The sequence below is a fragment of the Corvus moneduloides genome, chromosome 1, assembly GCF_009650955.1.
Source record: "Corvus moneduloides isolate bCorMon1 chromosome 1, bCorMon1.pri, whole genome shotgun sequence".
Taxonomy (NCBI): domain Eukaryota; kingdom Metazoa; phylum Chordata; class Aves; order Passeriformes; family Corvidae; genus Corvus; species Corvus moneduloides.
The window spans coordinates 142,760,387-142,771,762 of record NC_045476.1 but is presented as its reverse complement, the minus strand read 5'-3'; the positions used below and the strand labels follow the sequence as shown (position 1 = coordinate 142,771,762).

The window sequence follows — 11,376 nt, the reverse complement described above, 5'->3', positions numbered from 1 at the left end:
TTGGAAGAGCATAATTGCTACACTGAGCAGTTGTAAAGATAAGCTATTGCACAGATGGTACAAAATCCCACTGGGAAAGAAAAGAAATTTATTAGCATCTCCTCATTTATGGAAATTTTTGAGAGAGGTACATCTGAACAGGCAGATTATCAGAAGAGTACTATGGACAGATGAACTTCTAGGTCTGAGAACTAATATAGATCAGAAAAAAAAAGTGTGAATCAGAGACAATGTCTAATTTTAATGAAATCTGGTTTTACAAGAAAAAAAAATCTGTGCTTTTCAACGTCAGAAATAAAATATTTTCATTTTAATTATTTCTAGAAAAATAAGACGGCAGTTCTGATTTTTGAACATTTTTTTTCTAAAACCAATGTTACTCTCTAGAACTGGGTATCTGAGGTTGACATGAAGGTTAAATTTTCTTCAGGAGCATAATGGTCTTAATTTTTATTGTCTATCTTACATTGTTGTGCTGCTTTTGGCCTGGGAATAGTTAATTATCTTACTTAGGAGCTGACAAGCACATCTTGGCATGTGCTGTGGTGCCATGTGCACACCTGTAGTGTTATTCTCCTCTGCAGAGGAGTATTCTTGACTCCAGAGATTTTCCGTTTGACATGAGGCAGTGGAGAAAAACACAAATAAACACCATTTCCAAGAGAGCATAGGTTAAGATTTGCAACAATATAACTTCACAGAACATCCTTCTGAATCTCTGATGTACAAAGCCTCATACCTTGAGGGAAAACAATATGGAACACAATTCAGGAAACAGTAACATTGTGTAAAGGACAAAAGGCTGGATTTGGAGACAGCTGAGGATATGTCAGTGGTGAGCACCACCAACTATGCTCTTGTCAAGCAAAAACGAAACATAGGCATCACACCTTGAAAGCAGAGGAAATCTTTGCTAACTTTATTTCAATATTGTTTCTTTAAAAAGATAGAGCAGAGTACCTCCAGGCAGCTTTTATGCTCTTGAAATGATTTGGAGGGAATATTGAAATAGTTAGTAAATTTGATGGAAAACAGCTATTATCACAGTAAACAGATACCATGATTATGAATTCTATAAAAATGAATTGCTCATTATTCAGCTATTGCTCAACAGCAGAGCTGATTAACAGCACTAGGGACTGCCTGCTATTTGGTTTAATACTCCATGTTCGTAACATTAGTTGTTTGGTGCTGATTATATTGCAGCAGTTATTCACACCACTAAGTTTGCTTGTTGTAAAATTTAAAATCACAAACAAGGATCACATCACAAGGAAATGAGCAGAAATCATACGCCTTAAAATATTCTCCAAGAACAGTTACATTTTCTCTACAGATATGCCTGAAACTCATCTGAATATTCATAATCTCAGTAAGGAAGAAAAAACCCAAACCAACAAACTATGTAAGAATCAAATTCCCAGGTTAATCCTTCCATCAAAGTTAATATGTACCAGCATCCTCTAGTCTAGCTTCAGCAGGGGAGACCATCCCTGCAAGCAAGGGGCAGCTAGGAATGGCTTCAGGATTCTGAATCAAAATCTGCTCTTACACTTTGTTTGGAAATCAGCTGGCAAGTACTGAAGGTCACAAATCACAGCTGGGTGTTGTTTCTGAAACATGGCACTTCATAGAAAAACTGCCACATGAAATTCTCTGCCTGTCACTGTGGTGTGTCTTCCACAAGACAGAAAAAGACACGCATGGCTTTCCATGAGGAGGTGCCCAAAAAAACACAGGAGAGCTGGGAGTCCTCTGATTGGCCTTCTATCCTCTGTGTCCTGGTTTACCTGAGTCTTAGGTGAACCTTTCATAAGATCTAAAAGTGGACCTGAATGAAACTATTATGCTATTTTAGCATTTTGACTATTATTTGACCATTTTACCATATATTACCATTAAAACAGACAAAATTAATTTGTCCTATAACCTGAAAACTTCTAGAAACTATAGTATTACCTTCAAACAGTGAAAAGAAAGGGCTGTTTGGTTAATGGTACATAATTCCAATGCGTAGAATGAAAGACAGAAACAAAACCAGTAAACGTGTACACTAAATCAATACACTAATTATCCTGATGCAAAAAATTTATTTGATAAATTTTTCCTGCTGCACAGGATCACTGTGCATACAAATGGTTATTATACCATAGTCAGAGATATCTTCATCTGAAATTTAAAGAGTACTTAAAGGAAGACATTTTAAGTGAAAATCACAAATGGAAGAGATTAAAACAGCAAAAATAAGCAGGAATGTGTAAAAGAGTGTGTTTTGAGGAAAACAGATGTAATAATAAAGCACAAAATCAAGGTTAACAGAATTTACTACAGCTGTAGTCTGCATGCATTAGTAGACTTACAATCTTTACTGAAGAACAGAAATCTTTCTTGCTGTTTTATTACCTTGGCAACATCTCCTCCATGTCAGCAATTACATAGGAGACAACAGTCCAAACAGCAGCACAGAGATTCATCTGGTTTGGATCCTGAACTGTCATCGTGTCCCCTTGAGAATGATGAAACCAGAAGTATTTATTGATGTCATTATGCAAGCTGGCACCTACAGAGAAAAATGGGCAAAGTTCCATTATAGGAATACAAATATTTAAAGAGGGATATAAACTTGAATCTGTTCCTGGGCTGTTTATGATTAAATCCACATGCAACTGTACAAAATTCATAATGTATTTGAAATATAATAACTGTACAGAGCTATGCCATGTGCAGTTTGTAAGTTTTAGGTTAATTGACTCGAGTGAGCATGAGGCAGCAAAAATTCACACTGGGGAAAAGCCAACCTTCCCCTGGGAGACTCGTTTCCTCAGCAACAGTATGCATCCATTTTCTTCTGAAACTACCAGAGTTCAAGCAGGAAAATCCCTACAGTAACCCCACAGCAGCACTTCCCCTGTTCTCCAATGATGAATTACAACAGAGTTATGAATCCTTTCCTTGCTGTTATTTGTGGCAGGGAACACTTTAGAATTTGCTTCTGCTTTTGAGCCCCTGTACATCACAAGGATGTGCTGTTTCAGAACAAGTTCTCAGATAATCTGGGGTAACCCAGGTAGCTCAGGACTACATTCCTCTTGCAGTCAGGAGTCTTCATCAGCTGGGGCAGAAGCAAGTTAAGTGAAATCATGCTTTTTCCTCTTCAGGAAAAACTGATTCCCTCTGGGACCACACGGGCAGGGAAAGGACTACTTTTCCTGAAGGCAGGTGGGCTCAGGGAACACAAATAATGCTTGCAAGACATCACTCAAGGCAGACCAAAGCCAAGATGAGTTGGAGAAGCTGCCACCCAACTAGGAGCCACAGCAGAGATGGTGGCAGAGGATTGTAACCCTGGCTATTCTCTGCTCCAGTGCCCACTGACCCTCTCTAACCCCCTGTTGCCTTGAATTTCCTTCTTTCCCAGTTCATTGCCTCTGCCTCTCCTCCAGTTTTATCAGCCTCCATCAGCTTTGTTGTAATGTCACCAATCATTCCACCATGAACAGAATTCCATGTCAAATTTTGAAAATAAGTGAATTTGATATTTCCCCCACCACACTCATTTACTGCTTACAATTCCTTTGCCTTGATTTCTTTGTCCTGTTCCCTGACCAGGGCTAGGAGGTACACAGCTCCCAAGGAAGGACCCACTTAGCACAACAAGAGCCACTCCTTTCTTGGTCAACAAACCCAGAGAACTGGTGTGAATTCACGAGTAAGAGCTATGGGCTGCAGGCAGAAACACAGGCTGAGGAGACTCGTACCATGTCAAGTAAGAATGAAAAAACCCCTGGATTGTTTGATTATAAAGATGAAAACCATAAATTATTCATATATTTATTTACATGCAATGGAAATCAGTATCAGATGATGAGGGCTGTGATAAACTCATGTGTGCTCATAAAACTTACTGTTATGACTTTTCTTGGTTTTCCTGAGATGCCTGAAGCCCTTGAAAAGAATGAAAGCAAAATTTCCCACAGCATAGCTGTGCATTCCTAGAATACATATCTTTTGATCACTTGTACAGCCACTCAGAACAGAGCCCAGCTCTCCCTGTGGGTAACAGGCATGTTTCTGTTGCTGTATTGGGGACTGACTCGGATGGCTCACTTTACTGCTATTTTAGAGAGAAGGAATGGAAAGTTAACGCATTTTAATTCCACCCAAGGTGAAGATCCCTTCATAACAGAGATGATGAAGCAGAAAGACCAAATGCTATAGCATAAGGTTATACAGTATTGTGAGTGATTTTAAGAGGCTCTTCTTGTTCTTAAATGACCTGTTTGCTCCTGACTTGAAGCATTGCAGTCCCACAGAAGTCACCGGGCAGGTTACAGGTGCTGAATTATGTTCCAATAATTTTAAGATTAAATTTATGTAAAGTCAAATTAATTTTTAAAATTTTCTTCTGAATCCTTTTGAATATATGCAATCATAAAAGGATTGAACAATGATACATTCTTTAACTGATGGGCTTCTGCACTACAGGCTCATAACAAATTAAGCTGTTGAGGCAAACCCACTACTGGTTTTGAACACTTTTGTAAGACTCAAGACAAAAATTGCCCAGATTTTGTCATAGAAATTTCACTAATCAGAGTAACTATGGATTTACAGAATAGCACTTTATCCTTGTGAATGGAACAAGAAGAAACACCCTTTGCTTTGTCATACTTAACTCTCTGAAACGCTGGAAAAGACTTTTATTCTCCAAATTGATTTTATAAATCAGAAAATTATCAGATTTGACATCAATCAATTACTGTGCAAGAAAATCAGAATGTGTGAGTAGAGAAAATACCAGAAGGTTCTCAGACTGGCCATGCTGTCTCTTTCATGTTGTGGGCTAGCACTGAAGCCAGTGACCTGCTTCTTGAGAGACTACGGAAAAGACCCTAAGAAAACAGTTTCATCCTATGTAATTAGAAACAAAAGTGAAAATCCATCTTCTTGCCTTTGAGCACAAGAACAGCTTACAGCTCAGTGCCACACGCAAACCTCTGGACGTGAAGCACCCTGGGGCACAGATATGACTGCAAGCAATTTTCATTGCAAGGAAGTCTCCTGCTTCAAACTTGAGACGCCTCCATGTTGATGTCAGCTGCCTGCAGACACTTCTGCTGCCAGAGGTCGCCAGGCTGCAGTGAGACACTGAATGGTGCCCTTGCACCAGTAAATGCATCCAGGGCTGAGACCAGCCCTCACAGATGACCATGAAGAGGGAAGTTCTGCAGGGCCCTGCAGACTGCAGTCATGTTAGGTTACCTCAGTAAAGACCATGGGAACCTAAAGCCCCTTTTCTAAAAATCTAACAGAAGAAACAATGCTGTGAGTGTAATTTGTTGTTGTTGTTGTTGTTATGTAACATTTGTCTCAGGAACAACAGTCAGTAACAAATGGGGGTTATTTTTGCCAGCTATATAAGCTGGGAGTCAAATAAAACAGATAAGGAGCCATGGATCACAGACCTATAAATTATTCACCCATGTCCATGGTAGCCACCCAGAAAGGGGACAGCATACAGAATTAAAAGAGTTTGTAAGCTTTAATTAAGTACTTAAAACCCCTCAGCTGGGCCCTGTTATGTAGGTGTGTACCATGTATCTAATTCTGATTTCCAGGTGGAACCAATACTTGAACAAAAAACCAAGAGATGGGCTAGGTGCTACACTGTCACATTTTACGCACTTCGCTTTTTGTCCTGCATTTGCAGAGCAGTCATAAAGCAAAAAAAAAGGGATGTTTGTCAAACAATGCTCTTTAATTGTCATTTCTCAGTGTGTTCACTTTTACAGTGATGCAAGTCATATGAGGAACACTGCTGGCCAAAAAGGAAATCAGTGAGAAAGTGCTTCTATCTGGATATAATAGATGCTGTGGCATGAAAACAGGGAATGTTAAATATTGCTGCCAAAAATGCTGTACATATTACTTGAATGCATCAAAAATACTGGAAATTAAAAACTGGAGAAAATTAATCATTTCAATAAAATAATACAAAGATAATTCATAGTACCATTACAAGGTGTCAGAAGACCCTCTTTAGCACAGTTTAGTTACCTAATTTAATGCAGTTGTTACTGCATCAGCAGCTATCTAGTGCCATTGGTGATCCCCCAGGGTCAAACACTAGGACAAGCTGCCCAGAGAGGCTGCAGAGTCTCCACCCTTTGAGATATTCTACACCTGACAGAACATGGTCCTCAGCACCTGCTGCAGCTGACCCAGCTTGAGCAGGGGGGTTGGACTAGGCAAGCTCAAGGGGTGCCTGCCAAGCTCAGCCATTCTGTGGCACTCTAACCCATGGTGCCTTGGCTCTTCCAGACATCTTAGAATTAACACAACATAAAAAAATTCTTCAATTCAAGTTCATTAGTGTCTTGAACTCATTTCATGATTCTCTGCTATTTCATACATGGTTTGATGCACTGCATAAGACAGGTAAAAGCAGCTGCTTTGGTAATTCATACAGACAATGTATTTTTAGTGATCAGCTGGGTAATAGTACCTTGGTGAAAATACACACACACACATTGAGGAATTCTGAAAAAACAGCCCATCCCTTCTAGCTTCTGATCTCAGCATGAAATGCCCAATGCAAATACTCACTAGCTGATGATAAGGATATTGACTTGCCTTACAATGTGTTCATATCAAACACCTATTCTTCACACACTAATAAAACTGACACAAGGTTTTATTGCCAGGTTAAGAAGATGTTGCTATTGAGGTAAAAGGATGCATGAACCACAAAACAAATGATGAGCATGTCAACGATGACCACTGCTTCTTGTCACTCTGTCTACTGCCTTCATAAGCGCTGCTGTCATAAGTCATAATTAGAATTAAACTCTATTGCCAGATACTTAAGCACTCAAATTCTTGTCATTTGTGCAAACAATGACTGGAAAAGCAGATAATGATTATCAGAATGATTATAAAGGCAGTTTCCATAAAACACAAATATCTTCTAGGGGGAAAACACACAGTAACTTCAGAGTAATTTTATATTTTTAAAAATTTTGCATTACACTCCTCCTTACATTTTCTTTCCTTTCTTTTTATACCCCAAATAGCATTCAATTGCCAAAGGAATTCAAATGTGAGTCATGGAGTCAGTACATGCTTGCTATGGAGCCCTATCAATAGCTTCCCCGTTGTCTTTGCTTTCAAGTAAACTTCACAGCTATGCCATGCCTCTTTCAGATACAATGGGAAAATCCCCACTGTTTCTATAACCTTGCTTTGGTGTCCTGGATCTTCAATATTACAGCTAGATCTCTGGGACACTGACCTCTGCATGTACGTTGCCTTATACAGTGAAGTGATATGCTAATGATTTATAAAAAAGCGTGTAACTTTTCCAGGTCTCATTTTATAGTAGTCCCTAGAGGTCCTGACAGAATTGCCACTCCATTATTTTACACAGTATATGTACACCTCTCCAAAGAGAAAAGACTCCAGCTCAAAAAAACATACACTCTAAACAGACAAGAGGGACTGTAGGATGAAAGGGGCATGTAGAGATGAAATGACACATTCATTTTCTCAGAGCAGCTGAGAAAGGAATAGATGCCAGACATCTGAGCTGAGGCCAGTGTCCTGTTGAGCAAGCTGTACTACCTCCTAACAGCAAAGTTGGAAACGCCTTACTTAACAAGGCATAGTTTGCTCAATGTTTCCAAAAGTTTACAAATATAAAGGGGTTTAACACGAGCTTCGCTTGCATCTTCCAAGTACCTGTTTGAGCTGCACCTTCCTGTCAAGACAAACCTACATGCTATCAAAGGTACTGCTTGTAGTAAGATGTCAACACATCAGGTGCCTGATCTGAAACCTTATTTTTATTTATGCAGTGCTTTGCCTGGCTATAAAAGACAGGTTCCTTTTTTTCCTATCTATTAAATATTGCTTTTGTTTCCTGTTTTTAATTTAAGAAACAAGAAAAACTCTTTTACTTAATTTTCAAGTTTATTCTAATCTCAGACCTTCTAAATGCCAGTGACACTACTCAGAAATGTACTAAAAATCCATAATGCCCTAAAAATAAAGCAAGTCCTGGTGAAATATACATATCTTTTTCTTTTACATCAAATACTTAAAAATAATGAAAAAGAGGCAAAGAGACACACCACAATCTTCTATGCAGTTCAAAAATGGTATGTACCAGGAAAACATAAACACAGAAGAGCATAGTATTCCTCACATACAGTAATAGAATCAATAGCCTCTCCCTTCTCACAGCTGGAACATTTCTGCCCCACACATTTGGAAAGGTCAAAACTTCAGGGCAGACGTAGGAAGACACATGGCTTTTCCTTCAAAGGGTATGTGCCAAAGACCTACAAAAGGAAAACCGGATAAAAGATAGGAACAGGAACACAATTTCTTATTTTATTTTTATTTTCATTTTGTGCCTTTCTAAAACCCAGCAAAATCACAAATCTCAAGTGGTCAGGGAATAAATCTGCTGCAATTGTAGCTGTGTTTAGGATGGGCTGGCTGGAATGCTCTGTTGGTGCCTCAGCATCTCTTGCTGCAAGCCCTGTAGAGTGCCAGCTTGTTTTAGGTGTTGTACAGATGTTTTGTGTGCTGCCCCTGCCTAACTGCTGTCTGCAGAACTATTACTGTAATGAAAACCCACTTATTGCAGGCATCTCTTCCATGTATTTTGGTCCTCATATTAACCTCCTCCTTTGTGGGATAAGCTGTAGCTGACAGCTGGCTTTAATGCCAATTATTTCATTGTCCATTTTTCAAGTAAGCAGAGGCAATGGAGAATGTTAATGCTGTTTAGTGGGGCACTGACAACATTAGTTTTCCTGTCACTCAGTCTCAAATGATGAAATTACAGGCTAAGTTGCTTGAGTTTCATGGCTACAGACACTGAAATAGTTTCCACTACAGAGCTTATAAATAACATCAGAAGCCCTGCTGTTTCACCTCCTGAGTCACTCTCAAAAGTCTTTAAAATTCATGATTCAAACAACAGGACAGAGGGGAAGCTTTCAGTTGGTTGTTTCAGGGACTAATTAAATGAGACTACAGTATAAGGGAGACAATATGAAGTCCATATTACTTCCTGTTTTGCTTAATGCATTTCAGAATTAATCCTGTGGATACACTAAATGGACTAAATTACAGATCAGGATTATCACAGTTACTTTTGCAATGCATTAACCTTTCACTTATTGCATTAGAGGACCAGTAACAGTAGGGGATCCAACCTAAACTCGCATGAAATCCTGTGAAATGAGGTGCCAGGGAAGGAGGCAGTTCTACTTTATAGAGCCCAGGTTGACCAGACTCTAAAATAATATCCTAAACAGCCCCTGGCTGGGAAAAAACCCACAAAACCCCAGATAAATCTTCAGCAGTGAAAAGCACTGGAAGTTCTTCTTCCACTCACCCAATCTCTGTCTTATATCATCATCAAGGTTCTTTTTTTTAATAAAAAAGAGAAAAGAAAAGGGTAAGTCTCCCTAGCTGGTGCTGCCTAAACATGACCCACTTGCAGGCTCACTATCTGAGATGGAGAGATCCTCCATAGGCCCACTAATCACTAATTTTTGAACCTATTTACACTTCTGCCCACAGCTCCCTGTGGCAATGCATGGTGTGCCTGGGCATTTCATGTGGGCACGGTATGGTTCTCACTTCACGAGCTGTAGTAGCAGCACCCTCCATTTTCTCATTCACCTTCGTAGGACTGGTGGCTTAATATACTTTTATCACACCTAACTCACCAGCTTTTTCCCAAGCTGAGCAGTCTTCCTCATGTAGAAACTATTCAATATCTCTGAGGATGCAGGTTTCTGGTGCCTCTTCTTCTCCCTTTTCTAATTGTATTTCACCATTCCTGAGATGAGAAGCCCAATATATCCTGCAAACACCAGCATGGGAATGGACTCGTGATGTGACTGCAGCATACCATAACACATCTCCTGTGGATGCTTTCTGCTTTTTCTCTCTTCCTTCCTTCCTTCCTCAGTGCATGAAACACTGTGTTTTTCACCTTCCCTGGGTATTGACTTGACAATTTCAGGCAATTATCCACAATGCTTCCCAAATCATTCTTCTTGAAGATAACGTGGATCCTGTTGCTCTGGACACATAGCTCCTATACTGCATCACTCTGCATTTATTGACACAAAAATGTCACTGGCTGTTGTATTCTTTAGGCATTTTCTACTATAAGATTACTGTCACATTTTCACAGTCAGCTTCAGTTTCGATATGAAATCTTTGAAACAAACTTTGCCAACTTGCTATTCTTGCTGTTCACTTCCTTTGCAGTTAACATGGAGTTTTGTAAACATCCAAAGTTACAAAAACCAGGTGACTGGGCAACCTAATAAAGACTTTCTCCATTAAGAAGACCGACAATTGATTTCTACCTTTTAAAAATCAGGTATTTACCATGAAGGAGGAAAATACCTCTCACCTCACAGTACCTTCTTCCTCTACAGTCTTTGATCCAGGAGCTTTTGAAGAATCAACTGTACTTTAATGACCAGATCCAGCTACAAAAATTATTACAAACTCTTCTGAAAATGCCTTGCTAGACTGGTGAGACATGACTTCTTTCTTCCAAAGCAACATGGACTCTTGAATTACTTCTGTATTTTCTGTTTTGGCTCTGTGACCACCTTGGCTAACTAAACCACAGATCCCTATTTAGGGGATTCCCTACTTTGGGCATATAAATTTAGAAGGATTATGTACCTCTATTAGACACCTGTTTATGCTTGTATATATTGTGTATATTTTAATATAATTTACTTAATTTTTGCTTTCTTTAAAATTATGTATATGCCTACATATGTTATACAGAGACTACTTTAAAAGTTGATAGTTGTAAAATGATTGCTGGATTTATAAATCCCTTACATTTTGAATTTTCTTTTTAACACTGTAAGTGGAATGAAAGTCATTGCAAAATCAGTAGTTTCTCTAATTTAGAATTCTTTTTAATGTATTTGTTTATGTCTCAGCTCAGCAAAGCAGTTAAATACTGAGCATGCAATTTATTTTAATGCCATTAAGCTTTAAATGTCAACACACAAGGGCCAGGTGAATACTGGCACCCATTTAAACCATCTTTCCTGACCAAATGCATTTCTGTGTCTCTATACTCTCTGTGTAACTACACCATGTAGCTGACATTATAATGTTGCTTAGAACCCCAAACTATTGAAGTGCTTTCTTCAATGCTCTCTGCTAGCCAAAGAGCCTCCTGCTAACATCCAAGGCTAGACCCTTGCTCCACCCTGTTTCAACAACTTCCAAAATCACTCCAGAAAAGTTGTGGAAACAGACACCCCCTAGACTGTTTGAAAGTCACACATGGGGAGAGAGAATCATGAAAATGACCCACGT

At 39.1% G+C, this 11,376-nt stretch overlaps 1 protein-coding gene across 1 annotated transcript in view; it reads right to left on the bottom strand.

Moving 5' to 3' along the window:
* Nucleotides 1–897: 897 nt before the first annotated feature.
* The window catches only part of CPQ (carboxypeptidase Q), a 158,445-nt gene continuing 147,966 nt past the window's right edge, over nt 898–11,376 (bottom strand). The window contains exon 8 of the mRNA XM_032129937.1: nt 898–2,560. Coding sequence (XP_031985828.1) covers nt 2,400–2,560 — 161 coding nt within the window. The 3' untranslated portion in view covers nt 898–2,399. The remainder of the gene's footprint in view (nt 2,561–11,376) is intronic.